This window comes from Artemia sp. Qi Xiang Cuo, chromosome 16, assembly GCF_049724085.1.
Source record: "Artemia sp. Qi Xiang Cuo chromosome 16, ASM4972408v1, whole genome shotgun sequence".
Classification (NCBI taxonomy): Eukaryota; Metazoa; Arthropoda; class Branchiopoda; order Anostraca; family Artemiidae; genus Artemia; species Artemia sp. Qi Xiang Cuo.
This window is the reverse complement of record NC_142809.1, coordinates 29,120,531-29,141,149: the sequence shown is the minus strand read 5'-3', so window position 1 is coordinate 29,141,149 and position 20,619 is coordinate 29,120,531. Positions and strand designations below refer to the sequence as shown.

The following is a 20,619-nucleotide window of genomic DNA, read 5'->3' as shown; positions in this document are numbered from 1 at the left end:
CGGAAATGATTCATTTTTTGAACCAAAACTACGCTTTTCTGACTGAAGATATACATTCTAATCAGAGAAATGTGTGGGACCATCAAGCACAGTGCTATGAGCTAGACTCCTAGTCCGCATTTTCTTTTTAAATTTTATTACAGATCCGAGTAAAACCATTATCAGTATACCTCATTCTTTCATTCTAACTTAACTTGTAGGAATAGGACTTCATTCAAACAACTAAATCAGTTTTATTCAATGTATAATAGTGTACAAAAAAGACTATTATTTTTCCTCACCCCCCCCCCCCCATGACCAGGTGCTAATGTCTCCATCTCGCTCGCGCTTAGTTTTCTTCTTAATATACGGTAGAAATTAAGGCTACGCGATCTCCATATTTCGTAATATCCATCATGTGTAATGTAGTGATAATCGTCCAATCTATGTACGCGCGCGTACATAGGCTAACCTAACCTATGATTTTGGTATTTCTGTGCAATAATGTGGAATTTGGTAACATGTGTGTATGTTTGTGTGTGTGTCTGTGTGTGTTTGTGTGTTCCGACTCTTGTATAAGAAAACCTTAAAATTTAGTAAATTGTCAAACGATGTTAAAATGTAACCTCTTAGTTTAACTGAGGTATTGGACCTTTCATCTATGCCGAACAAAAAAAAAATAACTAGTTGAAGATGTGTTTAAATTCTTCATCAACATAAAATCAAAAACATGAAAATTTAAAACTTAAATGCATATTTAAATGAAATAATAGACGTCTTAACAACTTAATGTCGATAAACGGTGGAAATCGGTTTTCTTCAGTATTGTTTGTGAATGATTAAAGATGGTGACTGACAAAAACATTTTGAAACTAAAGAAAACCTTAAAATTTAGTAAATTGTCAAACAATATCAAAATGTAGCCTCTTAGTTTAACTGAGGTGTTGGACATTTCATCTATACCAAACAAAAAAATAACTATTTGAAGTTGTGTCTAATTCTTCATCGATATAATATCAAAAACGTGGAATTTTAAAAACGAAATAACATCGTCCTTAACAATTTAATGTCGATAAACAGGGGAAATTGGTTTTCTTCACTATTGTTTCTTAATGATTAAAGATGGTGACTGACAAAAACATTTTGAAACTAAAGAAAACCTTAAAATTTAGTAAATTGTCAAACAATATCAAAATGTAACCTCTTAGTTTAAGTGAGGTATCGGACCTTTCATCTATGCCGAACAAAAAAAATCTCTCAAACCCCTTAAAGCTCTTTTAAAAGATACAAAAACTACTTACTGACAAAAATATCCAAAACTTTTGTTTAATTAGCATAGGAAGCTTTTTAAATAATGCTGGGAAATCCATATCCCCCTCCATGGAAAGATCCTCCCACCTAACCCCCAACCTTCTCACACTGGTCTTGGGAAGGCATATTTGAATCAGACATTTTAAGGATATCGAATGTCCTTACTAAATTGATCATACGACTTAAATTATTTCATCAGATATGCCAGCACTTTAAAGTGAAATTTGACTCGCATATGCTTGGGGTATTAAGCGTTTGAATTGCAGAATAATGATAAGAGGCTTAATTTCCATGGTATAATGTATAATGATAAGAAGAGGATTAATTTCCAAGGTATAATGTATACTGATAAGAAGAGGCTTAATTTCCAAGATTTAATCTATAAAATGGCTTAAAAATGGGATTATGTATGTTCAGTTCCTTCTTACAATTTGGAGCATGAAGTGGAACGCAAATAGACGATTTTATTTTGCTAAACTTGGTGAGCAGCTTTTTAAATAATGCTGGGAAATGCAGAGCCGCCTCCATGGAATGATCCTCTCATCTATCCGCCAACCCCCCCACACTGGCCTTGGGAAGGCATTTGGGTTTTGTATCCAACTTAGGTTAATTTCTGCTCGTTTTGAGTGTGACTCGATTATTTATTCTAATTTATTTTAGGTTTGGGTTTGATTTATTTAAAGATGCTGTTTAGTATTTTTTTTATCATGAACCCTTTTGAGATCAATTTGATCATTTTGGAGAAAGTTCAAATAGAATCGTTACAAATATTGATATTAGTGTGTAAACTACAAACTGACAAAAATATCCAAAACTTTTGTTTAATTAGCATAGGAAGCTTTTTAAATAATGCTGGGAAATCCATATCCCCCCCATGGAAAGATCCTCCCACCAAACCCCCAACCCACCCCCCACACTAGCCTTGGGAAGGCTTAGGGGTTACGCCCCCAACTTATGTTAATTTCTGCTCGTTTTGAGTTTGAATCGATTATTTATTGTAATTTCTTTTCGGTTTTGGTTTCATTGATTTATAGATGCTGGGTAGTATTTTTATAAAATAATGAACCCTTTTGAGATCAATTTGATCAACTTGGAGAAAGTTCAAATAGAATCGCTACAAATATTGATATTAGTGTGTAAACTACAAACTGACAAAAATATCCAAAACTTTTGTTTAATTAGCATACGAAGCTTTTTGAATAATGCTGGGAAATCCATAGCCCCCTCCATGGAAAGATCCTTCCATCTAACCCCCAACCCCCCACACTTACGTAGAGAAAGTTCAAATAGAATCGTTACAAATATTGATATTAGTGTGTAAACTACAAACTGACAAAAATATCCAAAACTTTTGTTTAATTAGCATAGGAAGCTTTTTAAATAATGCGGGGGAAATCCATAGCCCCTTCCATGGAAAGATCCTCCCACCTAACCCCCCACACTGGCCTTGGAAAGGCACAGGGGTTTTGCCCCAAACTTATGTTAATTTCTGGTCGTTTTGAGTTTGTCTCGATTATTTATTGTAATTTCTTTTCGGTTTGGGTTTCATTTATTTATAGATGCTGATTAGTATTTTTTTTTATCATGAACCCTTTTGAGATCAATTTGATCAACTTGGAGAAAGTTCAAATAGAATCGTTACAAATATTGATATTAGTGTGTAAACTACCAACTAACAAAAATATCCTAAACTTTTGTTTAATTAGCATAGGAAGCTTTTTAAATAATGCTGGAAAATCCAAAGCCCCCCCCCCCTGGAAAGATCCTCCCACCTAACCCCCAACCCCCACACTGGCCTTGGGAAGGCATAGGGGTTTTGCCCCCAACTTATGTTAATTTCTGCTCGTTTTGAGTTTGACTCGATTATTTATTGTAATTTCTTTTCGGTTTGGGTTTCATTTATTTATAGATGCTGATTAGTATTTTTTTTATCATGAACCCTTTTGAGATCAATTTGATCAACTTGGAGAAAGTTCAAATAGAATCGTTACAAATATTGATATTAGTGTGTAAACTACAAACATTTTTTTTTTATCAAAAACCCTTTTGAGATTAATTTGATCAACTTGGAGAAAGTTCAAATAGAATCGTTACAAATATTGATATTAGTGCGTAAACTACAAACTGACAAATTCCATATATTTTAAGCTTTTTAATTTTCATTTTTTTTTAGATCGGGAACCTAGATTGGATGATTATCACTACATTACGCATGATGGCTATTACGAAATATGGAGATGGCGTAGCCTTAATTTCTACCGTATATTAAGAAGAAAACTAAGCGCGAGCGAGATAGAAACATTAGCACCTGGTCATGGGGGGGGGGGGGATGAGGAAAAATAATAGTCTTTTTTGTACACTATTATACATTGAATAAAACTGATTTACTTGTTCGAATGAAGTCCTATTCCTACAAGTTAAGTTAGGATGAACGAATGAGGTATACTGATAATGGTTTTACTCGGATCTGTAATAACATTTAAAAAGAAAATGCGCAATAGGAATCTAGCTCATAGCACTGTGCTTGATGGTCCCACACATTTCTATGATTATAATGTATATCTTCAATCAGAAAAGCGTAGTTTTGGTTCAAAAAATGAATCATTTCCGTAGCAATAGCTCTCAATAGAACTGTTTAAGTATGAACTCCAATTTTTTCCAATGAGACTATAGAAAATACTATCAAAACACATTTCTCTGATTATAATGTATATTTTCAGTCAGAAAAGCGTAGTTTTTGTTCAAAAATGAACCATTTCCGTAAAAAATAGCTCATAATAGAACTTTTTAAGTGTGAACTTCTATTTTTCAGACGAAATTATAGAAAATACAGTCAAAACACACTTCTCTGTTTCAATTGTGTACATAACCATTTCCATAAAAATAGCTCTTAATAGAACTTTTTAAGCGTGAACTCCTATTTTTCAGACGAAATTATAGTAAACATCGTCAAAACATACTTCTCTGTTTCAATTGTGTACATTTTCACATTTTCTGATTCAAATGTGTATCTTCAGTCAGAAAAGCATAGTTTCAATTCAAAAATGAGTCATTTCCATAGCAATAGCTCTTAATAGAACGGTTTAAGTATGACCTCCAATTTTTTCCAACGAGACTATGCAACTCAACTGCATTTAACTAATCCCCATGTAACTGAATCCGCATGTAACTGAACCCTCATGCAACTCAACCATCGTGCAACTCAACCCCCGCGCAACTCCAGCCTCATTTAACTAAACCCCCGTGCAACTAAACCCCCCATGTAACTGAACCCCTGTATAACTGAAACCCCATACAACTGAACCCTCGTGCTACTGACCCCTCGTGCTACTGAACCCTCGTGCAACTCGACGCCATTTAACTAAAACACTCTGTCATCGCTCCATCCCCCCCAAAAAAAATACTTTTCAGGCATTTCTTGTTAAAACGTTATTTTCAACTAATTCATTTGGGTTTTTCTCAAGCAATTCGTACCATAGTACAGCACTATCACTAGTCTGAGAAATCCAATCCGTCATAACCCCCCCCATCCAAAAAAAAATTCTTTTCAGACATTTCTTGTTAAAACTTTATTTTCAACTAATTCATTCGGGTTTTTCTCAAGCAATTCGTACCACAGTACAGCACTATCACTAGTCTGAGACATCCACTCTGTCCTCCCACCCCCCCCCCCCCCCCCCAACAAAAAAAAAAAAAAAAAATACGATCCCGTTTATTTTCGATTCTGAGTATTTTTGGTTTTCCCTCTGAAATTGACTCCCCCTCTCCCTCCCCTGCCCTCAGAAATGCGGGAACGAAGGGCCTCTGAGTCTTCCCCTTGAGGCCAATCTCATTTATTTTCGATTCTTAGTATTTTTAGCTTTCCCTCCAAAATTGACCCCCCACCTCTCCGGCCCCATAGATAAGAGGTGACGATTTACTTCTGAGCAATCTCTTTGAGGCCGATTCAAGATAATTTGCGATTCAAGTTATTTTTATTTTTCCCGCCAAAATTGACCCCCTCCCTCTCCTGCCCCTTAGAAATGGAGGAACGAAGGACCTCTGAGCTTTGCCCATGAGACAGATCCTGTTTATTTTCGATTCTGAGTATTTTTGGTTTTCCCTCTGAAATTGACTCCCCCTCTCCTTCTCCTGCCCCTCAGAAATGGAGGAACGAAGGGTCTTTGAGCCTTTCCCTTGAGGCAGATCCCGTTTATTTTCTATTCTGAGTATTTTTGGTTTTTCCTCTTAAATAGACACACCCTCCCCCATCCTGGGCCTCAGACATAGGGGAACGAAGGGTCTGTGAGCCTTCCCCTTGAGGGAGATCTCGTTTATTTTCGATTCTGAGTATTTTTGGTTTTCCCTCCAAAATTGACCCTTCCCCTCCCCTGCCCTCAGAAATGGGGGAACGAAGGGAACGTTAGATCCTATTTTAAATTGGCAATACTTATCAAACATCACTTGTGTATTATACAGACCACATCGGAAAGGTAAAGCTAGGTCAAGTCACAATGTCATTCTATCGTCGTTAGCCGTTTTAATATACTGATGATGTTTCAAATTTATAAAAATTACCTGAGTTAACAACTCCTTCGGGGTTACCTTAACTGCTAATCAGTTTAATCCTTTTTTTCTCCCCCTTCATACAATCCAATCACTAATTATAAATCATTCAAACTCCTATTATTCAAAACATTAATTAATATCGTTCATAGTGTCCAATTTGCGAATCCCTTTTTGCAAAAATGTCTAATACTCACTCTCTTTGAAAAACTAAGCCAGACTATATCCACCAAACCAGACTATACCCACCAAACCAGTCCTTGCTATAGCTTCCATAGAATTCCATATGCCATGTGAGGGAGCTCTGAATCTCTTTGAAAAGGTGTAGAGCTTCTATAGAATAACGTAGAAATTGCTATATGTCTACGCAAAAAACATGGAGATTGCTATATGTCTAAGCAAATCCAGACGACGCATACTACTTATATATATACATATATATATATATATATACATATATATATATATATATATATATATATATATATATATATATATATATATATATATATATATATATATATATATATATAAGACTAGCTTACCCGTCGCGCGTTGCTGCGATTTCAAAAGAAAGGAAATTCAAGGACTCCCCCCCCCAAAAAAAAATTCCCAAGAAATTCCCTTCAACAACTTCCCTGGAAAATTTTCCCCTCATATAAAGTAACGACAGATTAAATTGAACTAAATACGTGGCTCACTAAAAAAAACACTTAACCCTCTTTAAGCTATCGCTTGTTCGGAATATAACATTTTTAAATTTAGAAGTATTTAAAAAATTTGGCTGAATAACAAATTATGGAAACTGTTGAATACCAAATTCAGAGAATTTATTGAAAAAGAAATTTTGTAACTTCGTAAGTCAAATTATAGACAGAATTAGATTATAGAATTGGAAATTAACTAACCCGTTAACAGTATATTAAAAATGAATAATGTGAACAGAAGAAACTGTCAAGTATTTGTGTTTCTGGGTTTCTAATTTCAGTCAGTGCGAAAAGTATTAAGGAAGCTTTGGGGGGAGGAGGAATTTCACACCCAAACCCTTCGCAAGAGTGTGCTCAACAACATCTTACATATTCGTGGGGATCGGATGAACAGTGTAGTAACATATACAGGATATACATACACAGACATACAATTGATTTTTATATAAACTGAAGATGAATTAGAGCTACAATAACTACAGGTTATTGTAACTAATCCCCACAAAGGTTCCTTGGCCTATAAACGAGTGGGAATACAATTAAGCAAATCATAAAATTTTAAACAATTCAGAGAAAAAAAATAAGGGGATTAAAAGGATTACAATGAAGAATTTATACGAGTGACATCTTTGAATTGGATGAGGCATCACACTATGGCTCGCCATGACAAGATTGCACTCTGATTTACAAAGACAGTAAACGAAATTTGAATATCACTTTAAATATTTTAAAAGCCACTTTTCAATATTATCCAAAACAAAGCTAGGCGAAAATGGAAATATTCTTAAATAATGGTAATTAGTGCTTAAACCTAATCATAGTGATATATGTGGATAACATCAAAATTATGCCTGACCACAACGCTAAAATTTTTACAAGTTGGCGTTACGAACCAGTTATTGATGATAAGATATTGCAAATTGGCTACACACTACTAAAATCGATGAAATTTTGTAAATAGCCTAGGGCTATATTTGGGTCTTGGTCAGGCCCCAACTGTTATGGTAGCCGTTATTATATTTGAAAAGAGTTGGAATGAAAATGTTTCATGAAAATGATGAGGAGGGGAATGTAATAGCGATTTTTTTTTTATTTGTGAATGCGAATATTTAAAAAAGGGATTTTCACAGGAAATACCAAAAAAGTTAATTTTTCAAAATCTGGAAGGGAGAGAAAAAGATCTAGAGGAGAAAAATACCCCTCCCCTAAATTGAAACCTTGAATAACATTCAATACTTCTTAGAATTTAACAGGTAATGGAAAAAATCACGAGCCAGTTTATTAGGGCTGGATTTTCAGATATATCTTGCACAATCTGCAAAGCAACAATGTTTGTTTGTTTTAAACTTCAACTTAAGTTTGGGCTTTTCGGGGTAACTGCCAAAGAAGACCCAACATGGTCACACCCTTACTGACACCTAGCACATAGGAAGTAGGTTGAGGCTCCAGTCGATTAACAGTTAATCATTTCTGTGACAAAAGAATTACCATAAAGAACAACTATTAAGACAGTGCCAAGGATATATTTTTTTGATTACCTTGAAATTCCATGTGGTTAATGAGCTCTGAATTTAAGACATGTCGGTTGCCTATTATAAAGAATATTAACACCGTTACCATGATACTTTATTCTGGTTCGATCAACAAAAGTCAAATGTTGCCAAAAACGTGTTTTTATGCATTTTGTTTCGACAATTGTGACTAATACTATGACTTTCCTAGAAGATCAAATTTTATAGTAGGTATTATAAGCCTCTGATTTATCAGCCGCTCTGTCCTTTGCCGCATAAGGCCAAAAGCAGTTTGTTAACACCGTTACCATGATACTTTATTCTGGTTCTATAATATTCTGGTTCTATAATATTAGGTATTATAAGCCTCTGATTTATCAGCCGCTCTGTCCTTTGCCGCATAAGGCCAAAAGCAGTTTTAGTTCGATATCATTATCATGCATGCTACGAGTCAAATTTCTATACCGGCCGTTCTGATTGAAATAGTTACCTATAAATTTCCATCCGAGGCCATATTAAGCCAAGAATAAAGAGTACCACCACATAATTTAGCCAGAAGGGGGGGGGGTACCACCAGGAGTTTGATTTTTACTAAGATTTAAAGCATATTTCTAAATTTTCTCTTTAGATACATCTTTTAGATTACATCTTATTTCCCAAGGAAGCATCATCTTCTAGCGGTGATCATGTCTCAGAATGCCCTGGGTTACACAGAGCGGGTGGCTGCCATTATATTGTTACATCAACGAAAAAAAAATCACTTCTAAATTCCTAGACTCAGCTATTAAGTTCTTTCATGGGAACTATATACTATCGTATAGGTTACTACTCAACGTGCAACCTAGTCAGTATGAAGGAGGGGTGTTATTTCGGTTACGTGCACGAGATTATGCGTTTTAAATTTTAATGTTTCTTGGTCAGGCCATAACAGGAGAGTTTTGTTCTGGGAGAAGTTCCCGTTTAAGAAAAGTGAATGACAAAGCTTGTATGAATAATCTTGTCAATAGCATAAAACAAAGGATTAACTCATATGAAAACGGAGGTTTGTTAATTTTGAGGAAATACTTTCTTGGACCACACTACCTTCCCATTTACAAGTTTAAACAAGTCAAAATATAAAAAATGGGTATAATATTTAAATGAGACAGTGGACAAATAAAGCAAAAACAAGAAAACTTTCAATTGTAAAAAAATTAGAATATTTCGGCTTCACATCCGGAAATCTATATAGTCTATATATATATATATATATATATATATATATATATATATATATATATATATATATATATATATATATATATATATATATATATATATATATATATATATATATATATATATATATATATATATATATATATATATATATATATATATATATATATATATAACACAAACGGTATACAAAAACAAAGAGAAAGACGAAAGGAAACTCACATTTAAAATAAAATCTAATCACGAATCTTTCGTCTTTCTCTTTGTTTTTGTTTTTTTTGTATTGCGTTTGCGTTTCCTTTGTTTCCTTTTACTTTTCTTTCAGCTATTTTTTGGTTGTTGTTTTTTTATATACATTTTTTTCTCGTTGATAAAAGCTTCCGGACGTGAGGTCCGAGTAGTCCGATTTTTTTTCTTGTTAAAAGTTTTATTTTATTTTGTCCACTGTCTTATTTAAATATTATACCTGTTTTTCTATATTTCAATTGTTAATTTAGAGAAGTAGTCGTTATCCCTTGACATTTCTCCTAGTTGAACAGTTGTATGCTCTTGAAAAAGGCTAATTATTTTCAAAATTAAAATCTACCACCCGTCCAAATTTGCAAATAGGAGATCCGAAAATGAACACCTGCTGTTTTTCTTTAATGACTTAGTTTAGCTGCATTTTATTTAATAAACATAACGAAGAATATCGGTCAAAATAGCGGCATTATTCAACACAAATATACCAAAAATATGTTAAATAGTTTCTGCTGCTCCTTTCCCGTGGTTTGGAATCGAGATGGCTCTTTTCAACTGCAGTTTTTCCGATGGTAATAAAGCAGTTATGGTATAGAAAGGTCAATAACCAGCGGTAGTTACGAATTCCGCCGACAGGTAAAATTAACGACCTTGGGTTGGAACATGTGTAGGTGTTTCTTGTTTTCATAGACAAAGGCGGAAAAATCAATTGAAGAAGTTCTTAAAAAGATTAAATAATAATTTCTTATGAAAAGATGACAGGTTGGATTGGCTAATGCAGAGAGGTTCCACGTGAACTGTTAATAAAACCAGTACGCTATGACATAAAACAGACTCTTTGAAATTCAATGGCAACATTTTTCTAACTGCTTTAACACTTTTTAGGATGTGTCAGTTGTTCTTAGAAAGCAGCTTGCCTTTCCATATATTGAAAATTGGTAAATAGATGGGATGAAAAGCTTTGAAGACTTCAAAAAGTACAACTATAAGGAATAGCCTTTTGATGGCCTTTTTGACATTTTGAATTAGCATGTGGCAGCTTTCCTTTATGACCAGGTAACAAGTACTCTGGGTCTTCAGGAATTAACAGGGATGAGGCGATTGGGGTGCATTAAAAAAATTTCTAGGGTGATTTTAGAGTAGTTAGAAGTTCGGGGTTACAAATTTCTATGCATCCACTAAATAATTTACAATCAATAACTCTTAAAATTCATTGTAGGTACTTACCTGTTAGCCAGTACACAATCGAGAATTTGGATATATAAAATCAGACAATAACCAGTTCATTGCTGTTTGTATACGGAGACAATTAGCTTCGGCTCAGTGGAAAACTACATTGTAACTGTATTTTAATAAATATTTAGTTGGTATTTAGGTTAGGTTACGTTACATTTTGCACGCAGCCCCGCTATACTTAAACTCCCTCCCCTAACGTGCAAATATACAGCCCAAATTATATACATCCTATCTATCTCCCAACCGTCTCAGATGTTTCATCCCCGTACCTGTAGATCCAAATTCTCGAGTGTGTACTGGCTAACAGATAACTATCGCAATGTCTAATCATAATACTTCTCCCACAACTTACTGCCACGCTAGGCTACCTGAGACCAATACAGCTTCTCACCAGAGATTTAATTTCAAACTTTACTCTTTATCCCATACTATGAAGTTCCAATTTCCTTTCAATCCTTTCTCATGCTTCCCACTTGATTGGGTGAAGACCTGCATTTTGTTTGGCCTCAGGCGGACGACCATAAAACATAATCTTTGGCAATCTGCCTTCATCCGTAAGACATGATCTAGCTAACTTTAACTTTATTTCTAGAAATTGGAATTGAACCATATTTTTCGTATAGCTGGTTGTTTGATATGCTATCAATCAAACGAGTACCATTATCCCTAGACAATTCTTCTGGAAAATATTGAACCAATCTTCCCCAGCCTGTCGAAGCTCCAATGTTTAAGAACCATACCTGACCACTGTCACTTCCAATATTCTAATCTTAGCTCGTAGACTTATCTTTCTATTCTTCCAAAAAAAATTCGACTGCAAAGAAACACCTAACACTCTAGTCATTCTACGTTTTACATTCTTATTACATGCATTATCTTTCATGGTTGTAGCAACAGATGCAACCTAGTAAAGAGCGAGGTCCATAGGTTGCATCTAGGGCCATAGAGCGAGGCCCTAGATGCAACCAAGGCCCATAGTAAGCAAAAGTTCAAAAATGTGTTTTGAAATAAACTGTCTAGTTAGAAAAAATCGTCATTTGTGACTTAGAAATAACAGATATTATTTTGATTAATCTTAACAGTAAATTTTATTTTGAATACAAATTTATAGGAATTTCGAAAAAGAGCATGAAGCCCCCGAAAATGAGAGAGATCGAAATGAAAAGTATGACTTTGAAATTAGCATTGTCCAAAACCCGTGATAAGAAGTTTACCCCCTCCCCCACCTTAAACAACAAGGAAAGTCACTTTTTGCACGGAAAGCACTGGTGTGTCCCCTTTTCTCTCTTTTTTTCTCCGCCGCTAGTGGGACACCAGAACATCTAAAGACTATTTTTGCACCCACCCGGTTCTTTTTTTTCAATCGACTTGATAATACCATCAGAAAGTGCCATTTCTGGAGCGGAAAGTTCGGTAAGCAGGAAAAGGGTACTATCATAATCTTCATGGTCGAAAACCCTAAGCCCGAGGTTCACCTTCCCTGCAATGTATACTCCCCTTACAAGCCCAATTAATAAGTTTTGCAAATCATCTGCTGACTAACAGAACTAGGCTAGTTTTAATGGCTAGGCTTGTGGCGTTCCTAGGCTAGTTTCAATGTTAATGCCAAAAACGACCATTTTCCAATGAAAACGCAACAAAAATTTATTTTTCAAAGTCTAGAGGGGAAAAAGATCTAGGAGGAATAGGTCCCCTGCCTCAAATTGAAACCGCTATAAGTAGTAGGGAACTGCAACATAATAAAGTGATGTCTAAAAGGTCAATTCAAAGCTCTTGAGCGCATCAGCGTGCTTTTACGTAGATTAATTAAAAAAAACTTTTTCCACAAAATAAGTTTTTCAAAAAAAAAGTAAAGAACTCCATTAAACCAAAAATGAACAAACATCGAATCAAATAATCTACCAAGCATGCAACTACGACACATCAGTATCAATAAATAAATAAACCCCAAAACAAACAGAAATTAAAATAAATAAAAGAGTCAAACTCAAAACGAGCAGAAATTAATATGAGTAGGGTTCGAAACCCCTATGTTTTCCAAAAGCCAGAACATAATTTGTACTTTACTGAGAAAAATTCAAATGAATTTACCGAAAAAAAATGTGCATTGTAAGTTTAATATACATATGCTGATATTTATTCCTTAAAATCTTAATTGATTTTTGATTTCTTGAAGTTATAAAAATGAAAACATTTAAAAGAATTTTTTCAGTAAACTACAAATTACATTCTGGCTTTTAGAAAGCATAGGGGTTTAGAACCCTACTCGTATTAATTTCTCTGTTGTTTATTTTAATTTATGTTTGTTTTGGGTTTTACTTATTTATTGATACTGATTTGTGATAATTGTATGCTTGGTATTTTATTTGATTCTATTTTTGTTCATTTTTGGCTTAACGGAGTTCTTTACTTTTTTTTTATAAAATATATATTGTGGAGAAACTTTTTTTTGATTAATTTCTGTTCGTTTTATTCTCTACTAAAGTTAAACAACCATCCCTTCCATAAAAACCTTAAATACCCCCTGTGTATAACTTACAACCCTTGACCCTAATCTCTGGGGTTTGTTTAAACCCCAAAAGCCTTGTCATGATCTTTAGACTATTTTGAATAGAATGACTATCAAAAATTTCTTTTAGATGCATTTTGGGACAATACGACGTGTGTGTGTGGGAGGGGGAGGGGTAGCTACCCTCCGATCACTTTGCCTCTTAAAAAGAGCACCAGAGCGTCTGATTACCAATCCAATAAGCCCCCTCCGAAGTTTATATGACCACGCTTTCTATAAGAACCTTATATGCCCCCAGGGCATAACTTACAACCCTTGCCATGAGGGCTGGGGGGATTTTTTTATCCTCAAAGACATAATTTCCAGACCTTTCAAATACGTAAAATACGTGGCTATCTCAAAATTTTGATTGGAAGTGTCTAAGGAAATGATGGGGTTAGGGGGGGGGGCATTTGCCCTTCTATCAGTTTCGACTAAAAAAAAAGCACTAGTTCTCTCAATTTCAAATCAAATGAGCCCTTTTTGAAGCTTCTACGACACTTTTTTTTTTATAAAAACCTTATATGCCCCAAGGGCATAACTTACGACCCTTGTCCTGAGGGCTATGGGGGAGGGTTTCATCCTCCAAGACACAATTTCCAGACTTTTCAACTACGCGGAACAAAATTGCCATATCAAAATTTTGATCGTAAATGTTTGGGGAAATGATGGGCAAGGGGGGGGGGGGGGGAGTCTTCCTCCGATTACTTTCGACTATTAAAAAAAGGCAAGAGCCTTGTCAATTTCCAATTGAATTAGCCCTTTTTGAAGTTAGTGCGACAACACTTTCTATAAAAACCTTACATACCCCCAGGGCATAACACACAACCTTACGTCCGACGGCTGTGGGGGAGGGGGGTTTCATACTAAAGGACAAAGTTTCAAGACCCTTCAACTACGTTCAACAAAATGGCTATAGCAAAATGTTGATCGGAAGTGTTTTACTTTATTAATAAACGCGATTAGGGAAATGATTGTGGAAATGATGGGCAAGGGGAGGGGGGCATTCGCCCTCCGATCACTTAGATCACTATTGGTAAGGTCACTAGCCCTCTCAATTCCCAATTGAATGAGCCCTTTTTGAAGTTTCTACGACAACGGTTTCTATAAAAAAAAAACCTTATATGCCCCAGGGCATAACTTACAACCTTTGCCCTGGGAGCTGTGGGGGGTTTGTTATCCTCAAAGACATAATTTCTGGACCTTTCAACTAATGGCTATCTTTTCAAAATGGCTATCTCAAAATTTTGATTGAATGAGTTCAGGGAAATGGTGGGCATGAGAGGGGGGTTAGTTGCCGCCCAATCACTTTCGACTTTTAGAAAGGGCACTAGCCTTTTCAATTTCCAATCGAATGGGCTTATTTTGAAGTTTTTGCTATGACACTTTCTATAAAAACCTTACATGCCCCCAGGGCATAACCTACCACCCTTGCCGTGAGGTTTTTTTTTTGGGGGGGGTGTGGTTATCATCCTCAAAGAAATAATTTTCAGGACTCTCTCTCTCTCTCTGTCTCTGCATATATTATTATACCAGACTTGATAGTGCAGCGGTAAAAACATTTGCTTGTGTCCGTGGTGACTTAGGTTTGAATCTTAGATTATATAATTTTTTTTTCTTAGAGAAGACTAAAGACCTTTTAGCCTTAGAGAATACTGGAAAGTCAAAAACAATAAATACAAAAAAATCGCCTTTAAAATGGACTAAAAACTAGAATTTTTTTTCTGTCAAGAATCTATGAATATTTGTGAAAGCAGGGGGCGCAAAACGGATTGGGCCTTACATAATTCGATCTTTTTAACTTTTTTTCCTCGAATCACTGACTTTTTTATGTATACATTTATAACTTGATCAATTTGATATATATTTTATTCAAACCCCAATTCGTTTTTGCTCCCCTCATTTTCATTTATATTTATAGATTCTCGACAAAAAATTACATATTTTCTATTTTTTAGTCCATTTTGGAAACAATTTTTTTTTTCATATTCTTTTTCATATTCATTATTGTTATGTTCGTTTACTTTTACTATGCAATTCTATCGACCTCTCCTATGTTATAGATTATTTATCCTAACCAAGTTTAAAAAGCATCGGAAAAGGAAGATCATAACAGAAGATCAGAAAAGGAAAGTCGTCGAATTTTAGCAGTGAAGTAACATTCCTCTGGAAAAAACGAGTGAAATTCAGAACATACCAACTTTTACACGAGTACAGAGGGCAGGAGGGAAGATTCTGTCCCCCAAATACCTTCCAACGTCCCAAAACAAGAAACCAAAATAAACAATAAATTTTCTATACCCCTTAAAACCTCGGCCGCATCTGTCTACGAACTATAAAAAAAAAAAATTTTAATCACAAAATTCCACGAACATAAACAAGTCATTGAAACCTGTTTAATTTCCCAAGCAAGCTTTTATAACGGTATAATAATGATTCATCGCTAGAAGGGAATTGTTAGGAAGCAATCAACCAAGTAGCTCAGTAGTTGCGTGTTTTCTGTCTCGAAACCTTTTTTTTCTTTTTTTTCATTAAATCAGTGTTAACTGCGTTTATTTATATAACTCATTAAAACGGCAAACGAACTCTTTTTCTAAACTATAGATCAAGATCAAACCATTCATTGTGCTGAATACTTAATAAAAATCGACCATTATGAATAGAAACCGAAACTCTAAAAGAAAAGAAGCAATTCAGGAAACGATATCATTTTTTTGAAACAAAGTTTTTCTAATGAAAGTAAAGAGAGAGTTTAAAAATCAAAAACCCCAAAAAAATAAATGCTTTGTAGTTAATGCAACAATATGGGAATGTGCTATTAAGTCAAATCTATAAAAAGCGATAAGATATAAATATAAGCTATTAAATGAGCCCTTTAGCAGCTCTCTTTTGTTATAGTAACCTTCTAGTTTCTGCTAGTCAGTAGGTCATTTAAAAGGCCCTGTCTTATTTATGGCTTTTCCAGGCGAAGTCGGCCGAGTAAAAACAGCTATTTGCTCATCAAAAACCAAACGTTCCTGAAAAACATGTACTGTTTTGTGAAGTATGGATAATGAACTTTATGTTATAGACTGAAAGTTTTTCGTAGCTGTCAAGGTTGCTTCAGTATTTTTTAGAGATGTCTTATCTCCCCTTGATCGGTGATAATTAGAAATTATATTAAAAATAAGCTTTCAACTGAAACCAAGAAGTGACATTAAAACTTTAAACGAACATACATCATTCCGTATAAATAAAAAATATAATGGCTGCGTTGTTTCTACATTAAATTTAATCAAAAACGAACAAATATTATTTAAAAAAAAAACAAAGTTTCTCCGAGGGACGTAAAAAGCGAGGTTGAAACTTACAACAGACAAAAATTATTATTCACAGCCTATCTGATATATATATATATATATATATATATATATATATATATATATATATATATATATATATATATATATATATATATATATATATATATATATATATCAATAAAACTAGTAAAAATAAACCACTAGCACAAACTAATTGTGTTTCCCTGTGCGTTTAGGATTATAAAAAACTAGCGCTTTACTGATAATGCAAAATAATATAGGACTTTTGGTATAGTAAAAGCAAACCAATTAAGGACAGTTTTTACAGAATAAAAATATTATCAATCCCTTTTAGAATCAATCCCTTTTAAGATAAAGCAACAATCCATTTTAGGATTGTTGCTTTATTTTATTTATTTTTACGTTTAATTTGGTATCACTTCTGCACAATGGCTCAGTTCAATGACTGGCTCTAGTTCTGGTTCTTAAAAGGACATGTCTTGATTAGTTTGTAGACAAGTTCGAAGTAAAGCCATATTGATAGTATTAGGAATATATACTAGCTTTAGAATTTGTATCATAGCCTGAAATTCACTGTTGTATAGTGAGAAATAATCGGATTTCCAGAGTTCATATTATGTCTTATTTGATCTTCATTTCAAGTAATACAAAAGCACATGTCTTGCACTTTAAGACTGTATATTTCTCACTATTGGTATTATAGCTGGCGAGACTAAAATGTCACCTGACAAACCAACCCAATATTTCTGTATGCTGTTCAATTACTTCGCGGTTATTAAAAAATTATTTAATTTTACACTTATATTTTTAAGACAATTTTAATTGTATACTGAAAGTAACTGATGTCACAAAAGGTGTAAAACTGTAAAAACTTTTATAGATTCGTTTATTGTTGTCAGGCAACATACTCACTTTTGACTCCCAAATCAATATTCCTTTTTCTATGCTTGACTTTTGTGTTTTCAGTAAAGCGCTAGTTTTTTATAATTTTAAAAGTATACTGAAACATAATTAGTTGGTTTATCTGTACTAGTTTTATTGATATATATATTAGATAGGGTATGAAGTAATAGTTTTTGTCAGTTTTAAATTTTAACTTCGCTCTTTACTTCCCTCGGAAAAAGTTTTTTTTTAAATTAATATGGAATAGGCGTAGAACTATACAGCAACCTCCAACTGACTCATATATTGGCTAGTTTATTGTTAATTTTCATTCCAAACAATAGTGATTTTGGATACTGACCAAGAATGAGATTTACTTGATAAGAGTAACAAAGATTCATATGGGGAGTATTCTCAAGTAGTCTATGAGGAGTCTTTCAGTTAATGTTTAAAATGGCACAAAGAGTAAAAGACAAATCAATATCATTGCTTATTTCACACAATTGCTGGGAAAACCTAGAACATTGGGAATTCACCGAGATATCGCAAAACTTCCTCCTAAAACCTAGACAATCACTGAGGCACATGGGCGCCCATAAGCTGAATTTTAAGGGGGGCTTACCTGGTCTAATCGGCATTTCCAACGCTGTATAATATAAATATCAAAACAAAAACATACAAATATAAGGCAGCATCATTCAGCCCGGGGGGCTGCCCCCTGCCCCCCTTATGGGCGCCTATGCCAAGGCAACCAACAAACATGTCATTATTAGCCAGCAAAAGATTTGAATACTTTCTCTTCTTTTGATCCCAGATTGTTTTATTAGCAAATTGAAATTACTGCAAAAAGAATACAATTTGAAGCAGAATGTCCACTCTATACCAAAAATTGTGGACCATAAGTAATTCCGACCGTGGCAAGAACTTTGGACTAAAGTGTGTTGGACATAGTAAGGTGAGTTTTAATGGAGTCAAATTTTAACTAGAATAAGTTTTTAGTGACTTTCTTTCTATAAAAAACCCGTCCATTTTTTTTAACACGGCTTGTATGTTTCATCATCATTCATTTGATATTATTCTTACCATCCTCTCATCCTTTGTCTACCTTTTAAACTGCAATTAGTTAATTGGGCTTACTAAAAGAGATGGAAGTTAAAGACGAGGACGAATCTGACGATCCGAATATATTGTCTTATTAACCCTGTGCTCAGCAGGAGGCTACAAGGCCAATTTTGGCACTGTAACATATTCTGATGGGTAACACAAAACTTAATGAATTTCATATATTTGGAATCAGAGTAAAAAGCCAATTTTTTTATGTATCTATTGTTATCAAAATGCCATTTTTTAAAGTTTCGTTTACTAACGGGCCGAGATGCTCCTAGCTTACAGTTCGTTACCACGAAATGTTTGATTGGATGAGCTTAGAGGCTTTACTGAGCAAGTGAGATTCACACCAGTAATGGAAACCGAAGAAGACCATTTTGGTTTCACAATAAAGATTTACTTTGGACAAACTTTCGCATTAAGCATTTCCATGAGCACAAGTCATGGCTATTCCACCATAAATGCCGTCATAGTTAAATTGGAGTAGAAAGAATCTGAGCCAGTTTGTAGCTAAACGTTCAATAATCTCATTACTGGCAGAGTAAGGGGTGGTCATTATTTTTAAAATTAAGATCTACCATCGATAAGATATGATTTACAAATAAATAATTTTCAGCATTACCTTAAATTGAATCTAAAGTCGGATAAAGCATTTCTGTCTCGGGTTTGGTAGCGACACCGTATTTGGTAATCTCGTCCTTGATTTGTTACAATCTTCTTGTGTGGCTGAATTACTATTATATTATGATATTCAATACCATCTTCCTATTAAAAAAGAGAAAGGTTTTTTTAACATTATCGATATAAAAAAAAGAAGTAAAAACAATAAAAAAACAAGTGGGATAAAAGATTTCCAAAAATTGACTGTTATTCTTATTTTCTAGAAAACCTTTAATCTTTCTATTTATTTTTCTTAATAGTGAGCTTCAGGGCAACTTAGTTTTTTGATGATGTGCTGCTAGTCCTGGTAATAAGATAATTACATCACTTGGAGGGATGCCGCTAGACTAGGATGTCTTTGTCGCCTCAGTCTGCATGAGCAATGTGAATTATGTTGACGACCTGGTTAGATCGGGTACTTTCCCTACTACTCTTAACGGACAAGCTTCGCTTCTTAGGGGAAGTAGCAATAAGTTTTGTTGATATGTTTTTTTGTTTTTTTTTAATAAATCCTTCTCTCTCTAACGTGTTTCTTGAGATCTGTGAGAGTTCTGCTCCCCGATCCATGATGTTTCCTATGATTCGTCTAAGATTGAATGTATATATTTCTGCCAGCTACACTCTTTGATGCCACTAATTCAGGCTGTTATACTCTGCGAGAATAACCAGACATTTGTGATGGAGTTCAGGTACCTAGGATTCATCTTTAATAAGCATTTGCTTGACGATGCTCGAATTCACTATTCTTCGAGGCCAGTGTACCCCAGAGAATATCTACTACTTCAGCAGTTTTGTATTAGATTCATAGACGTCAAGGTGCTTCTTTTTCGTGCTTACTGCACTAAAATTTTCTAGTTGTCTTTTGAAATCCAAGTGGAGTACAATGATTTCCTACATTTCCTGCATAAACTGCCTCGTTGTGTTAATGCTACTGAGCTTGAGACATTATGTGTTCCTCTTTCGCGCCTTTTATTTCCAATATGAAAAAAAGCCGTATGTCTTGGCTATGCTTTCCGCTAGGCTAATTTTTGCATTTTGGTTGTTCTTAGTTATTTTGTTATTCCTTTCGTATTATTTTTTATTGTCATTTGGCTGAGTAAAATTGTTGGTTTAAATTAAATATTGCTGGGAGAAGGGCGGTTCTAAGTCCAATTTACCAAAAATCTCATGATTTCATGGATTATCCGTAATTCATCATTTGCATATATATTACGTTTTTTCTGTTTTATTTACTTTACGAACCCCCCTCATCCTTCCTTCCCAAGTACTGTTTTCACTTCTCTTTATTCGAGATCACATTTGATAGTTAGAGAATCCCAAAAGATACACTGCTTTTACCAAATAGCCATCAA

At 34.4% G+C, this 20,619-nt stretch overlaps 1 protein-coding gene across 1 annotated transcript in view; it reads right to left on the bottom strand.

Annotated features, from left to right (window-relative positions):
* LOC148942759 (cuticlin-1-like) overlaps window positions 1–20,619 on the bottom strand; it is a 166,740-nt gene that overhangs the window by 44,890 nt on the left and 101,231 nt on the right. The window contains exon 5 of the mRNA XM_089102592.1: window positions 19,230–19,372. Coding sequence (XP_088958718.1) covers window positions 19,230–19,372 — 143 coding nt within the window. The remainder of the gene's footprint in view (window positions 1–19,229; window positions 19,373–20,619) is intronic.